At 48.9% G+C, this 16,718-nt stretch overlaps 1 protein-coding gene across 1 annotated transcript in view; it reads right to left on the bottom strand.

The window, feature by feature from the left end:
• CCDC12 (coiled-coil domain containing 12) overlaps positions 1-16,718 on the bottom strand; it is a 35,281-nt gene that overhangs the window by 12,122 nt on the left and 6,441 nt on the right. The window contains exon 2 of the mRNA XM_028750300.2: positions 647-720. Coding sequence (XP_028606133.2) covers positions 647-720 — 74 coding nt within the window. The remainder of the gene's footprint in view (positions 1-646; positions 721-16,718) is intronic.

The raw sequence follows: 16,718 nt of genomic DNA, 5'->3' as shown, positions 1-16,718 counted from the left end.
GGACCTCTGTAAACCCCACTTGCATTCACAACATCACAGGGAGGTATACAGGCAAACATCCCCTCTGGGAAGCTACGGAAATCCCCATCCCCAGATGTTGTTGTTGTTTTAGAGAGAGAGAAGGGTGGAAAATGAAAAGAGATGAGTCAGTCGCCTTGTCAGGATGTTTTCATCCACAGGTCAGCTCAGACAACCCGAGTGTTTCTTCTCAGCTCAACATTTCAATAACCCTGCCTTGTGTTGTGGAACAGAGAAGGCACCGGCCGGCCTCTCTTGACGTGCCTGCTCTGCGGTCCGCTCCAACCGTTAGCCTTAATCAGCAGAAACGGAAAATGCAATATCAAAATCATTCATTATTCACCACCCTTGGGATCGCGTAACAAGCCGCCTCGCGGCTCGCTTACCTCGTACGCTGCTTTAACAGGAAAAGCAAGTTTCCCTGTTATAAACAAGCCGGTTTTTCCTTTCCGAGGGGGCTGTGTGTGTGTGTGTGTGTGTGTGTGTATGGAGAACACACAGTCCAAAGCTCACCTCCTGATCTGCAAGCAGGGAGCAAACACTGACCTCTACGCTAGACGACAGAGCCATGATACGGCTCAAATCCCAAACAGAGAGAGAGAGAGAGGGGGGATAAGCAGCAACTTACTTATGCTTTCCCATATCTTTCTCTTCACCGTCGCCTCGGAAATGCTTGAGCTCCGGTGCGCCATCATCTTTATTCTGTGGAGAGAAAGAAAGAGGGGGGAAATTAGGGGGAAGGAGAGCACCCATCAAGCCTGACGTTTCTCCAGTGCGAGATTTCAATGCAAAAAAAAAAAACCCCAGGCCCGGTGCCTGAACTGCATGTAAATGATCCAGCAGGCCCAGGGTTCTTCGGTGTCTGGGCTTAATTTCATTTCGCCCCAGGCTGAATTCCCCACTGTGACTTGCGCGCACAAGAGAAATGGAAGGTCCGCAGACACACATGAGGCCAGCGAGGAGGGAAATGAATTAGATGTTTGGCGGGTGCTGGGACGTCCAGAGCAAGTTGTGCATTTGGGGACTGTTGTGGCCCAAGCTGGATGAGCAAAGCAAGTAGAGAGCTGGCGCTGGGGGAGGGAGAGTTTGAGAGGGGGGTGGTAGAGAGAATGCACACACACACACTAGAGTCAAATGAAAGCTGACACTGTTTCCTGGAACGTGACGAATGCCAGGATAAACAGTGGCTCCTTCTGTACTCTGGTGCAGGTGCACCAAACACGTAAGAGCGAAGGGCAAGGGAATGCATGGCTAGATTGCATGCAGAGCTTTGCTGGGTTTGCGCCTTGCTTAGTGTCAGTACAGCTGCATGGGAATGTAGAATGAGATGGGGTTTTTAACAACAACAACAAGCCTTCCGCACAGCTACAAAACAGGCACCCCCAAACTCGGCCCTCCAGATTTTTTTGGGGACTACAATTCCCATCATCCCTGACTGCTGGTCCTCTTAGCTAGGGATGATGGGAGTTGTAGTCCCAAAACGGATGGAGAGCCGAATTTGGGGGTGCCTGCAGTAAAATAAGAAAACATGTAGGAGCTCACAAAGAATAAGCAAACTGGAACAACTGGGTGCTCAATCCAACCATGTTTAAAGATTGACATTGACTGAGTAGCTTAAGCGTCAGGTCTTGTGGGTGGGGAGGGTAAAAAGAACCAAATAGAGTATTGTAGCACCTCAAAGACGTTTTTACGGCAAAACTGCCACAGGCTACAGTCCACTGGGCAGCTTCCAACAAAGATTAAAAATACATTAAAATGTCACACATTAAAAGCTTCTATGAACAGGGCTGCCTTCAGATGTCTTCTAAATATCAGGTAGTTTTCTCTCTCTTTGACATCTGGTGGGAGGGCGTTCCACAGGGCGGGCGCCACCACCGAGAAGGCCCTCTGCCTGGTTCCCTGTAGCTTTGCTTCTCGCAGGGAGGGAACCGCCAGAAGGTCCTCAGAGCTGGACCTCGGCGTCTGGGCGGAACGATGGGGGTGGAGACGCTCCTTCAGGTATACTGGACCGAGGCCGTTTAGGGCTTGAAAGGTCAGCAACAACACTTTGAATTGTGCTCGGAAACCTAAGAAGGCCTGCTGTGATGCCCTTCAAATCCAGGAGGCGGATTTCAGGTAGCCAGAAGGAAGACCCCGCACAGGGCACCAACCTGGCGAGGCGATGGAAGGCACAGAATTTAGAATTATCCTGGCACAGCCTTTTATCCCTGGGCAGAAAAATGCCATCTCGCTAGAGCACAGAGCAAAACACACCATCCCACGTGTCAGTTTTGTGAGCCGTGCTTGGAACTTTGGGCATTCATCGGCGCAGCAGATCTGGCTCTCGTTTCAGAGATGTTTCTGCCCAACGTCTGGTGTTTTTCCTCCCCCGATCCTTCCTTGCCCTTTCCAACGGCGCTGTTGGGATTCGCCAGCCATCTGGGACCTTTTAATCAGCACTTTGAATCAGTGAGCCTGTTGCGTTCTGTGAGCAAGAGACAGATGGCGGGAGGGTCCCGTTTGGCTGCAGTTACACCAAGCAGGTGGCAGGTGGCGACACAAGAGCCAATCAGGAGCTTTGGGGGAGGAGCCGCACGCGCGCTCTCCAACTCGCCGGCTCCTTCGCTCTGCGATTGAGTCAGGCATCCGACAGATTGGACCCCAAAACCCAGGAGATAGCAAACAGCACAACCTGTTTTCTAAAGATCACACACACAAACACACATGCACAGATAACAGGGAAGGCAGACCAGGAGCACACCATGCTTAATTCAGGGGATAAACTTTGCAGCCCTTGGTACCGTATTTTCCACTCTATAAGACGCACTTTTCCCCTCCTAAAAAGATAAACTTTGCAGCCCTGGGTAATTGAGGAACGCTGCCTCAACTGCTCACAAAATTAAACCAAAGAATACATAGAGAGAGTCTGCAGGATCAGGCCAATGGCCCACCTAGTCCAGCATCCTGATCTCGCAGTAGTCAAGTGTGGGAAACCCACAAGCAGGATTCGAACACAAGTGTCTACTCTCCCCCCCATCACTGCCTCCTGTGGGGAGGAGTTCCATAGGTTGTTGTTGTTTAGTCGTTTAGTCGTGTCCGACTCTTTGTGACCCCCTGGACCAGAGCACGCCAGGCACTCCTCTCTTCCACTACCTCCTGCAGTTTGGTCAAACTCATGCTGGTAGCTTCGAGAACACTGTCCAGCCATCTCGTCCTCTGTCGTCCCCTTCTCCTTGTGCCCTCCATCTTTCCCAACATCAGGGAGTCTTCTCTCCTCATGAGGTGGCCCAAGTGTCCTTCCAGTGAGCACTCAGGGCTGATTTCCTTCAGAATGGAGAGGTTTGATCTTCTTGCAGTCCATGGGACTCTCAAGAGTCTCCTCCAGCACCATATTCAAAAGCATCCATTCTTCGGCGATCAGCCTTCTTTATGGTCCAGCTCTCACTTCCATACATCACTACTGGGAAGACCATAGCTTGAACTATACGGACCTTTGTTGGCAAGGTGCTGTCTCTGCTTTTTAAGATGCTGTCTAGGTTAACCATATGCTAAGTGAAGAAGTGGTGCTTTCTTTTATCAGTCCTGAAAGTTCCAATATTTAGCTTCTTTGCGTGTTCTAGTGTTGTGAGAGAGGGAGAAAAACGTTCCTCTGCCCATGTTCTCCATGCAAGGCATGGTTTTATAAACTTCTAACACGTCAATTCTTCCTCATCTCTTCTCAGAATGGGGGGGGGGGAGGGGAAATCCCAAACATTGCCACCTTTCTTCCTAGAGGAGTCGCCCCCTCCCCTAAATCATCCTCCAGAGCTTTATCTACGGGATCGCCTCTCCTGGTCTGCCCCGCAAAGGACCTTAAGGTCCATGAATAACCATAGTTTAAAGGTCCCGGGCCCTAAGGAAGTCAGACTATCCTCTACCAGGGCCAGGGCCTTCTCAGTGATGGCTCCCACCTGGTGGAATGCTCTGTCCCATGAGACTAGGGCCCTTCAGGATTTAACCTCCTTTTGGCGAGCCTGTAAGACAGAGCTATTCCACCTGGCCTTTCATCTGAATTCAGCCTGATCTTTTATTTCCCTTCTCTTCCCTCCCCCTCCCCTTTTATGAAGATCACCCGCTCTGAGACCCCACAGCTAATTCTCCCCTGGCCTCCTCACTGGCCCAAGTGGGACCAATTCAGCCAGCTAGCCCTGGGGATTATCTAATTGATTTTTTGGATTTTATTGTTATTCAAGTTTTTATACTGTATTTTATGCTGCTTTTACAATTAAGTGTTTTAAATTTGTTGTTAGCTGCCCTGAGCCCGGTTTTTGTTTTTGTTTTTTATAATATTTTATTAAGTTTTCTTTCCAACAGTTAGAAATTTACAGAATAAAGAATAAAGAATGAAGATAAAAAGAGAAAGAGATACATAGAAACCAACTTTCCAAAATATTTTTGCCATTCCAACTGGACTTCCCCACATCTTCCGAACCCTGCGTTCTTTGCAATTAAAACATCAGCAATTTGTTACCTTATTTCATATCTTACTGTATCTTTCAAATACTATGTTTCTAAGTTCAAAATACTGTATCTCCTTTATTTGTACCTTAAAAATAAACATAGTATAGTTATTTCATATTGTCCACCTCGTCTTTCTTATAACTTAATTTCCAATTCACCTATTCAAGTTGCTGAAGCAAAAGTTTCCTAATCGTAGCCGGTTTTTGAACCAGGAAGGGTGGGGTATAAATAAAAAAGGTAAAGGTACCCCTGCCCGTACGGGCCAGTCTTGACAGACTCTAGGGTTGTGCGCCCATCTCACTCAAGAGGCAGGGGGCCAGCGCTGTCCGGAGACACTTCCGGGTCACGTGGCCAGCGTGACAAAGCTGCATCTGGTGAGCCAGCGCAGCACACGGAACGCCGTTTACCTTCCCGCCAGTAAGAGGTCCCTATCTATCTACTTGCACCCGGGGCTGCTTTCGAACTGCTAGGTTGGCAGGCGCTGGGACCGAGCAGCGGGAGCGCACCCCGCCGCGGGGATTCGAACCGCCGACCTTTCGATCGGCAAGCCCTAGGCGCTGAGGCTTTTACCCACAGCGCCACCCGCGTCCCTGGGGTATAAATAAATTATTGCTATTATTATTATTATTATTATTATTATTATTATTATTATTAATGGATCCCATCAGTTCTAAGGTCCTGCAATGGCTATCATTGCCAATGGGCTATCGGAGATGACTGTCACTTCATGAAGATTTACAGCTTAAGCAATAAGGATGGGGGTTCCACCTGCACAGCTGGTTTAACACACTCTCCAAATCGGAGCCTTGGCATGAAGAAAGAGACAGAAGACAGGAGTTATGCAGCAACAAGTCAAGGGAGGCTCTGGCTGGCGTAGTCTAGGCTGCAACCAGCCTCTCTTTTCAGGGGCCACCCCATGCCCTGACCCATCTGCCTCCACTGGAATCCCCTGCAATGTACAAGGGACTCTCAGGCGACAGGGGGCGGGGGATTTCAGGCACCCAGAAATCTGCAATTATGGATCTGAGATCTTTCCTACCCCGTATCTGCATAGAAGAGGCTTGCCAATTGGTCGGGAGTGTCTGAAAACCGGTCTGGGATTTGCATTTTGCCCCTGCGCCAGCCCCGGGTGCGAGAGCATGGAGGACTGGAAGATCCTTCAGAAATTCCCGTCTACAAGGGGAAAATGTGCTTATCTCCTTAGCTGCTTTCAAAGAGCCAGCCAGCCCGAAAGCCTGCCGTTGTTCCTGGTGTTCACTCCTTATTGAAGTCATAATCCTTGCTCAGTCGCAGCAGGTTGCTATGGAAATGATGGCAACCGCAGCCTGAATATTACGACTTTGCACAACGGAACAAACAGGTGATGGGGTTGCAGTGGCGGCGGCAGCTAGAAAGGAAAGCAGTCTCCTGCTTCTTTTAGTCTGGGGTGTGTGAGGGGGCTTTTTCAAACTGAGGGACACATTCCCTTATGGGCAACCACTCAGGGGCCACATGCCAGCAGCAGGCAGGGCCAGAGCCAAAAGTGGGTGGAGGAACCAATACAGTGGTGCCTCGCAAGACGAAATTAATTCGTTCCGCAAGTTTTTTCTTCTTGCGAGTTTTTCGTCTTGCGAAGCACGGTTTCCCATAGGAATGCATTGAAAATCAATCAATGCGTTCCTATGGAAACCGACTTCAGACCAGGTCCGGGCACAGTCTGTCCCCCGACCTCTTCTGAAGGCTGGGGGGGGGGGCAAGGGCTTTTCTTCCCACCCCCAGCATTTTAAAAAACCCTGGGACAGCGGAGGACTTCTCCGCTGTCCCGGGGCGATTTAAAAGCCCCCGGGAAGTCAGGCAGGGGGGAGCAAAGACTTTTGCCCCCCGCCGGCCTTCAGAAGAGGTCCTGGACCTCTTCTGAAGGCCGGCGGGGGACAAAAGTCTTTGCTCCCCCCCCCCCACCTGCCTTCAAAAGCCGTCCGGGATAGCGGAGAAACGAAGGCTGGTGGCGGGAGGTCTCTCCGCCCCGCCGCCAGCCTTCGGAGTAGGTCCGAGGACAGTGGGGAAGACGCGCTGCGCTTCTCCGCTGTCCCGGAGATTTCCCTATGGGCTTCGTCTTGCGAAGGAAGCCCATAGGGAAATTCGTTTTGCGAAGCGCCTCCAAAACGGAAAACCCTTTCGTCTAGCGGGTTTTCCGTCTTGCGAGGCGTTCGTCTTGCGGGCCACCACTGTATAATAATAATTTATTATTTATACCCCGCCCATCTGGCTGGGTTTCCCCAGCCACTCTGGGCGGTTTCCAACAAAAGATTAAAATACAAGACTCTATTAAACATTAAAAGCTTCCCTAAACAGGGCTGCCTTCAGATGTCTTCTTAAAGTCTTGTAGTTGTTTTTCTCTTTGACATCTGGTGGGAGGGCGTTCCACAGGGCAGGCGCCACTACCAAGAAGGCCCTCTGCCTGGTTCCCTGTAAGTTGGCTTCTCACAGGGAGGGAACTGCCAGAAGACCCTCAGCACTGGACCTCAGTGTCCAGGCAGAACGGTGGGGATGGAGACGCTCCTTCAGGTATATTGGACCGAGGCCGTTTAGGAAGCTGAACGTCCAACATGGCTTCCAATTGAGTGCAGGAAACTCCTGCAGCCAATTGGAAGCCGTGCCTTGCTTTTCGAACCATTCTGGGAGTTGAACAGACTCCTGGAATGGATTAAGTTCGATAACCAAGGTACCACTGTATCTGAGTTTCTAACACTGCCTTTGTACAGTAGGCTAGTTTCTCCACACAACCCCCTCTCTATTCACCGCCCAGGCAAGGAAGAGGTGTTATCAGTGCTCAAGGACACATTCCAGAAAGGCAAAAACATTCAAGGAAGATGCACAACAACAGGGCTGATGATGGAGGTGCAGCTGATGAAAGACTTCAGGCTACAGGGAGAGAGATCAAAACCTGTGAAATCTTATGCGGCTCAGGACCCCAGGAACACCTCTCTGCATATCAACCAAACAAGACCCTTGAGGGGAAGTTCATCTCAATTCATGCTGGGGTTTGGAAACACTAAGTTCCAGCTCCTGCCAACCTAGCAGTTCGAAAGCACATCAAAGTGCAAGTAGATAAAGAGGTACCATTCTGGCGGGAAGGTAAACGGCGTTTCCGTGCGCTGCTCTGGTTCGCCAGAAGCGGCATAGTCATGCTGGCCACATGACCTGGAAGCTGTACGCCGGTTCGCTTGGCCAATAAAGCGAGATGAGCGCCGCAACTCCAGAGTCGGCCACGACTGGACCTAATGGTCAGGGGTCCCTTTACCCTTTACCTTTAATAAGTTGCAACAGGTTTCTACTGCTCCAGAGTGTCTCTGAAATGCGATGTGAAAATGAGATATCAACACACATGCGCAGAGAGAGAGAGAGAGAGAGAGAGAAAGAAAGAAAGAAAGAAATGAAAGGATAGAGTGTCTTCTACATGTGCCCAAAGATTTGCAGGAAGCTACTAATAATGGTTGCCTACCAAGATCAGCCAAACTCTGCGGGTGGCGCTGTGGGTTAAACCACAGAGTCTAGGGCTTGCCGATCAGAAGGTCGGTGGTTCGAATCCCCGTGACAGGGTGAGCTCCCATTGCTCGGTCCCTGCTCCTGCCAACCTAGCAGTTCAAAAGCATGTCAAAGTGCAAGTAGATAAATAGGTACCGCTCCGGTGGGAAGGTAAACGGCGTTTCCGTGCGCTGCTCTGGTTCGCCAGAAGCGGCTTAGTCATGCTGGCCACATGACCCAGAAGCTGTACGCCGGCTCCCTCGGCCAATAAAGCGAGATGAGCGCCACAACCCCAGAGTCGGTCACGACTGGACCTAACGGTCAGGGATCCCTTTACCTTTACCTTTTACCAAGATCAGCCAAACTCTGTGGTTGCCTACCTGCTTTTTATATGGAGAAAGCTAACATCTGCCTACAAAAGGACCAAAGCAGAAGGTTTGCTGGGTACAAAAATGGTTTGCAAGAAACCGGTATGCTTACAAGAGTCCATTAAAAGAGAAAGAAAGAAAGAAAAAACTGCCCAAGCAGCCATAACCCAGAACTCAAAACAGCAAACTCAGGCAGACAGTGCTCATTCCATCGCCTCCCTTTATCAGAGGCTGCAAACTTCCGCCCTGCCACTCCAAAGGGTGAAACATTCCCTTGGATTTCCAAGCACTCAAAAGTGGAGGGGGCAGTGTGTGCTGAAATGCACGCCAAGAACCCGTCAGCAAAGCTAAACCAACCGGGAGAGGTTGGCATTTATATTGTGCAATAAAGGGGGCGTTTTCCCCCCAGTGCAGAATAGGCACTTGAGCCCAGGGTGGGGTGGGAAAGTGAGCTACTTTTATTTGTAATTTTAATTGTGGTGATTTTTGCCACCACACACACCCCAAAGTAAATAGAGACACAGATACTAATGTTATACTTGCACCATTTTTGGATTCATTTATTTCAAACCGCTGGTCCTTCAATGCCTAAGTACCATACGGTGGTACAGTGGTACCTCGCAAGACGAATGCCTCGCAAGACAAAAAACTCGCTAGACGAAAGGGTTTTTGGTTTTTTGAGTTGCTTCGCAAGACGATTTTCCCTATGGGCTTGCTTTGCAAGACGAAAACGTCTTGCAAGTTTGTTTCCTTTTTCTTAAAACCGTTAATACAGTTGTGACTTGACTTCGAGGAGCAACTCATAGCACTCGTAGCCTTTTTTGAGGTTTCTGAAGACTGGTGATTTTTGAAGCTTTTCCAAAACTTTTCCGAAACCGTGCTTCGCAAGACGAAAAAAATCGCAAGACGAAAAAACTCGCAGAACGAATTAATTTCGTCTTGCGAGGCACCACTGTAGTTCTTTGGGACTTTGGGCAAAGCCCTTTCTCACCGCCAGCTATCAAATCTTCTGAATGGAGAATTCCAAAAATTAATCTTGAGACCCTTCCACATAGGGGAAGATGCTCCGGCACTGAGCTATGACCTCTCGATCTCTGCTCAGCAATGAGAGGCAGGATTTTCCCCCATTGCCCAGTGCTTTATTCTTGCACAGAAAACTTTCCATTTTCTAAGTTCACCAGCAACAATGAATGGGCGCCAACTGCAAATACCATCCTATGAAAGCTTGGCAGTTTCAGAGTCTTTAACTTGGTTTATAAAAGGCAAGTAAAATAAACATGCCAAAGCAGATCCCTTTCTAGGGCAGCCTTCGCCAACTTGGCGCCCCATCTAGAAGTTCTGGACTACAGCAGGCTTCCTGAACCTCGGCCCTCCAGATGTTTTGATACTACAATTCCCATCATCCCTGACCACTGGTCCTGCTAGCTAGGGATCAGGGGAGTTGTAGGCCAAAAACATCTGGAGGGCCGAGGTTCAGGAAGCCTGGACTACAACTCCCTCCCATCATCCCTGGCCATGCTGGCTGGGGCTGATGGGATTTGTAGTCCAAAACATCTGGAGGGCAGCCAGTTGGTGAAGGCTGTTCTAAGTCATCAGTTTCCAATGCAAACTGAACATTTTCTGATGCAGTTTCCATCCCCAAAAAACCCCTTCACTGCCCCCACCTTACAAGTACAGTGGTACCTCGGGTTACATACGCTTTGGGTTACATACGCTTCAGGTTACAGACTCCACTAACCCAGAAATAGTACCTCGAGTTAAGAACTTTGCTTCAGGGTGAGAACAGAAATTGTGCTGCGGCGGCGCAGCGGCAGCAGGAGGCCCCATTAGCTAAAGTGGTGCTTCAGGTTAAGAACAGTTTCAGGTTAAGAACGGACCTCCGGAGCGAATTAAGTACTTAACCCGAGGTACCACTGTATCTGTATCTCTGGCCAACTCACTGGATCTACTCACTAAATCGCATGACTATTCTGACAAGCGGGTGAATCGCTTAACTGTCAGGGGTCCTTTACCATTACATTTTATGTATACCGAGGTCTCAATTCACTTCCTTATTGTGCAACAACTGACTTTCTGCCATGTGCAGGAAATCTCTTGACACTTATTATGACAGTCACTTGCTACCTCTTCATTTAAAACTGGAATTCCCAAGGACTGAATCAGGGACCTTCCTGCACGCAAAGTTCTGGAGTTTCTCCGATGTGACAACACTGCTGTTTTCCCTTCCAAGAAGGTGGTTAACAGTTAGAAATATATGCAAAAAGGTAGCTTCACCTGGCTGCCAAATCAGCCAAGTGCAGAAGGAGGAGATCTTAACAAAGAGATGTCCCATTGCCTCACCCACCCACCCAACACCTGCACTTTTTGACATCACTGACACAGCTGTATGTGGGTGGGCAGGCTATTTAAAAATGTTTTGTTTTTTTAAGACTACTAATCTCTGAGTTTCTTTGCAGGAAAATGAGCAAGGCAATGGCCTTCTCATTTTTATGTACCACATAATAAATATTTCGTCTTGCTACGTTGTTGTTGTTAATGCATCTTCTTCTATATGGCTTTTGGGATTTTTTTGACTGTACCAAAACCGATTTTGGTAAAAGCTATTACAGTGGTAAAGGTAAAGGTACTCCTGCCCGTACGGGCCAGTCTTGCCAGACTCTAGGGTTGTGCGCCCATCTCACTTAAGAGGCCGGGAGCCAGCGCTGTCCGCACACACTTCCGGGTCACGTGGCCAGCGTGACAAGCTGCATCTGGCGAGCCAGCGCAGCACACAGAACGCCGTTTACCTTCCCGCTGGTAAGCGGTCCCTATTTATCTACTTGCACCCGGGGGTGCTTTCGAACTGCTAGGTTGGCAGGCACTGGGACCGAACCACGGGAGCGCACCCCGCCGCGGGGATTCGAACCGCCGACCGTGCGATCGGCAAGTCCTAGGCGCTGAGGTTTTACCCACAGCGCCACCCGCGTCCCTATTACAGTGGTACCTCGGGTTAAGTACTTAATTCGTTCCAGAGGTCCGTTCTTAACCTGAAACTGTTCTTAACCTGAAGCACCACTTTAGCTAATGGCGCCTCCTGCTGCCGCCACGCGGCCGGAGCACGATTTCTGTTCTCATCCTGAAGCAAAGTTCTTAACCTGAAGCACTATTTCTGGGCAAGCGGAGTCTGTAACCTGAAGCGTATGTAACCTGAGGTACCACTGTAAAGGGAAATTTGCAAATATTTAAAAAGAAACCATTGGCCACCAAACATGGGCATCCAAAAATCTCCTCTCAGATTTTGCGTTCAACATGCCACCCCACAAGCCCAGACAGTATGTCTGTGAAAAGCTAAACACTGGCTATGCTAAAAATGGGGAAGCCACTGCAGAATATAAAACTGTGAGTTCTTCCCCCTTGTACCAGTTAGCCAGCCCTGAATGTGTCAACTGATTCTTCCTGGTTTGCACAGAAGAAAGCGTTCAAACCTATCCGGTTATAAGGTCCTCAAGGGCAAAAGCTTGTTCTTGTGTTCTCGCTCTCTCTTCAGCCGTCTGTAAATAGCCATCCGTGTACAGCACTGCTGTGATATTAACAAATATTCAAGACCGAAGCTGCTATTTATATATATGATGTGAACACACATAACAGGTTAATTTCAAACAACACCAGGGAGTCGTTTGCAGATGTAAATCACATGCTTCGCAGATACTAATTAAGCATTCCCACTTGGGTGCAAGACACAGATCTAACTGTGCATTTTTGGAGTTGATCATTAACCTAGTTTCCCCCTAGTCTTCTCTTACCACCCCCCTCCCTCACAATCCCTTTTTAAATCAAACACAAAAGCCCTGTTGGGGAAAGGCAGAGCTGCTTGACGAGGGATACAGTTCAATAATACAGGCCCAGTTAGCCAAGCCAGGGCTGGCATTTTAAAAGCAGAAAAGAGAACACGCTCTTCATGGGCATTTGATTTTGTCCTTTCAAAACCTGAAATTCCTTGAGGAGCCTTGGCTCTTCACAAGGGGAGTCGCTGCTGCTATCTTTGGATTGTAAGCCTGGAAACAAGAAGGGAGGGCCGAAACTTTGGCTGGGAAATCTAACATTCATTAAAAGTGACCTTGGCTGAGAGCAACTCCTGCCCGGCTGAAGACAACAGAGTTAACCACCGAGGTGCGGCAAACCACTCAGATATGTGCAGAAGAATACACCAGGCCACTTGGCTACCACCAGGAAAACCAATTCTATGGCATCAATGGTTAGGTGCCGCAAGAGCCACCTTGGTGGCCTAAAGGTTAATCCTCCAACACTAAAACCAGCTAGCTTTGAATGTAAGGGTTGCATTGGCTCAGGCTGTTAAGGAGGAGAATATTTGAGAGACAGACAAAATGGTCAAGGCATGTTTAGAATTCGCTGCCCAAGATTGCAGCCACTACGGCATGGATCTTCAAAGTGCTTGTTGTTGTTGTTTAGTCATTTAGTCGTGTCCGACACTTCGTGACACCACGGATCAGAGCACGCCAGGCACTCCTGTCTTCCGCTACCTCCCGCAGTTTGGTCAAACGCATGCTGGTAGCTTCGAGAACACTGCCCAACCATCTCATCCTCTGTCGTCCCCTTCTCCTTGTGCCCTCCATCTTTCCCAACATCAGGGTCTTTTCCAGGGAGTCTTCTCTTCTCATGAGGTGACCAAAGTCTTGGAGCCTCAGCTTCAGGATCTGTCCTTCCAGTGAGCACTCAGGGCTGATTTCCTTCAGAATGGAGAGGTTTGATCTTCTTGCAGTCCATGGGACTCTCAAGAGTCTCCTCCAGCACCAGAATTCAAAAGCATCAATTGTGCTAGGCCTCGGGTTACCTGGACACCCATTATATTTTGATGCCAGAATGTAAGAAGCTGAAACGTTTTTCGGCCTTGTGCACAAACCCGGCATATTAACCTTTTGGAAGGCTTTCCTGGCCAAGGGGATTAAAAAGCAAGTCGCTAGGTGCTCCATCGGCAGAACTTTAAGACTCTGACTACAACTCCCAGCAGTCTGGGATGAAGGGAGTCCACAACATCTGAAGCAGACCATGCTGGCTACCCCTGGCCTAAATTTCAATTCTTTTTTTCTGACCCCTATAAACCATGACTACAAGGTGAATCCAGAAAGAGAGAATTAGCCAAGACTGGAAAAGTTAAGTGGGTGGGTTGGGGAAAAAGAACACAGCATGGGTTCTTAAGACACGGAAGGCACTTTGCTATAAAATTCCTCACTTTCCATGTACTTGTAAAATGTGTTTAGAAAGTTGTCTCGCAGCCTTGTTCCACATTTGTTATCCACATCTAGCCCTCTTTCGCTTCTTTATTTATACCAGTACACAGACTGGCGCCGACCGATCTAAAAAGCTTGATAGCAAGTTTTCAAAGCTGTCACGTCCTCTGCGCTCAAGGAGAGAGATTTCACCACCTTTTCTGCCCTCTGTTAGCACAGTTTCTCTTTAACTCTGAGCAACGCTCTGCTGCCAAGACCCAGATTCTGCAGAAGAGAGGAGGGAGGGAATGTGAACCGTGTGGCTTCGGGGTTGCTCAAGAAATAAGTTACAACTGGCTGGATTGGAAAGTTCTCCTGTCCCATGCCACAGAGGCGCAGCAATGCTACCAGCAGGGAATATTTCTAGCATGCATACAGCACCACAAACCCGGCTAAAATATATAAAGGCTGCAATTTGGGACTGGGAAAACACTCCGCAGGGCAGTTCCAAAAGTGGGAGTCCTGTAGCCGCAGATATCAGGGGTGTGGAAACAAGTGAGGCATAAACCTCTCAAAACAAGGGCCTTACTAAACTCGCTTAAGTTGAAAGCATGCACCAAGATGTGAAAAGCCGCTGGGCCAGGGTAGGTCACTGGCATGAAGAAGGACTAACGTTATCTCCATATGTATCCCTTTAGCACTTCTGAACAGCCTTCTGAGAGCCACATGCGAGCAGAGCAACACAGTGGTACCTCGGGTTACATACGCTTCAGGTTACAGACTCCGCTAACCCAGAAATAGTACCTTGGGTTAAGAACTTTGCTTCAGGATGAGAACAGAAATCGTGCAGCGGTGGCGCAGCGGCAGCAGGCAGCCCCATTAGCTAAAGTGGTGCTTCAGGTTAAGAACAGTTTCAAGTTAAGAACAGACCTCCAGAACAAATCAAGTTCTTAACCCGAGGTACCACTGTACATGCAGTTCTTCCTTTGTACAGGGACTGTTGCTGTAGCATCTTTTCTTTATTTTTAATGCAATTTAAAATCCAAATAAGTCAGTTACTTTTTTAAAAAATGCATTAACATCCCTTAAAAACTACCCAGCCTAAGCCTTGATAACGATCATTTGCTAAGACAGCAGAAAGTGTTTCGTGAGCCAGCGAAACCAGGCTTTGGTTGTTAAAATGGAAAGCTATCATTTGTATTCTGAAATCAGGCAGCGACACAAGAGCTTCACTTCCTGCCTTAGCCGGAGCAAACCACAGACCTTATCACACCAACGCAAGCGGTCTCTTTCCTATTTTTCTCTGGGGCTCTGCTTAACGTGGCCTGAAGACGCTGTTCCACTTCCTCATGCAGTGTGAAAACAGGAAAGAAAACAGGAAATGCACAGCTGAACAGAGTGTCATCCCTTTAATAAGGCCTGGACAAAAAAAAACCATCTCCGTGAGGAACGTGACTCGCATTAGGCTTTATTTTGTGTCTTTTCGGGCCTATAGGGTCACCAAGATGCAACAAGAACTCCCCCAAAGCAAAACCAGAAGCAGGCTTTAGTCTACGCTGGGTGAGCCAACATTCAGCCCTTGGTAGCTGACAGGAAGAGGGGGGTCTGCAGACAGCACTTTCCCACAGCGGCCGAGGGAGCGATCCTGTGCCACACTGCTTTGGGCTCCCACTGGCAGCGTCAGTGGCATGGCTGTTCCAGAGCCGCCTCCATCTGCAGATCTTTGCCCACTCGCCCACTCTCACCTGGCGGAGCGAAGCTGAGACACATCTCCCTTCTTGGCCACCCCAACACACTTGACCTGGGAGCTCTTCGTCCAGCGGCAAAGCCCAGGTGCGGGTGGGCGCCAGAGTTAGAAACCCAGCTGCAGTGGTAGCTCCGGTTACAAACTTAATTCATTCTGGAGGTCCGTTCTTAAACCGAAACAGTTCTTAACACGAGGCACGCTTCCGCTAATGGGGCGTCCCACCGCTGCCGCACCGCCGGCGCGCGACTTCCGCTCGCATCCAGGGGCAAAGTTCGCAACTAGGGGCTCCTTGGTTAGTGGAGCTTGTTACCAGAAATATTTGTAAGGAGGACGGTATGTAACCCAAGGTTCCACCGTATATATAACCAAATGGCGACTTAAGCCTAGGTTACAATCGTCAAAATGGACTGTCTAGGCCAGGGGTCTGCAAACTTTTTCAGCAAGGGGCCGGTCCACTGTCCCTCAGACCTTGTGGGGGGCCGGACTATATTTTGGAGAGAAAAAATGAACGAATTCCTATGCCCCACAAATAATCCAGAGATGCATTTTAAATAAAAGGACACATTCTGCTCATATAAAAACACGCTGATTCCTGGACCGTCCGTGGGCCGGATTTAGAAGGCAACTGGGCCGGATCCAGCCCCCAGGCCTTAGTTTGCCTACCCATGGTCTAGGCGCTATTTTTCCTTTATTTTCAAGGAACTTCGTTGTTGTTGTTGTTATTTGCTTGGAAGTAAGAACTGCTGCATCCAGAGGAGCTTTCTTATCCTCAAAAAAGTGTGCCTAGAATTGCAGCTGGAAAGACAGATCGTGAAGCTGAGGCTCCAAGACTTTGGCCACATGGTGAGAAGAGAAAACTCCCTGGAAAAGACCCTGATGTTGGGGAAGATGGAGGGCACAAGGAGAAGGGGACGACAGAGGACGAGATGGTTGGACAGTGTTCTTGAAGCTACCATCATGAGTTTGCCCAAACTGCGGGAGGCAGTGGAAGACAGGAGTGCCTGGCGTGCTCTGGTCCATGGGGTCACGAAGAGTCGGACACAACTAAACGACACAACAACAACAACAACAACAACAACAACAGGATTGCAGCAGTGCCATCCAGCCAGATGGAGATGTCAGTTGCCAACCTAGCATCTAGAGATCTCCATATGGTCGCAACTGGGCAACACAGGATTGTATGCCTGGCAGATTTCAAGCACTGGCCCCACAACTCTGTGAACTTTTCTTCTTCTTCACGGGCTGCGTTTATCTACTGGCTTCACCAAAGCCTTGAATCATTTTGACTGGAAGCCGTCTAAAATAATTTATTATAATATTTATTTATACCCCATCTTTTTATATCCTGACAGGAGCTCAATGTCTGCGTTATTAATTTTGCGAAATAAATAAGTA

This window comes from Podarcis muralis, chromosome 12, assembly GCF_964188315.1.
Source record: "Podarcis muralis chromosome 12, rPodMur119.hap1.1, whole genome shotgun sequence".
NCBI classification, from domain to species: Eukaryota; Metazoa; Chordata; class Lepidosauria; order Squamata; family Lacertidae; genus Podarcis; species Podarcis muralis.
Note: the sequence above shows the minus strand (reverse complement) of the source record. Positions and strands in the feature narration are given on the sequence as shown.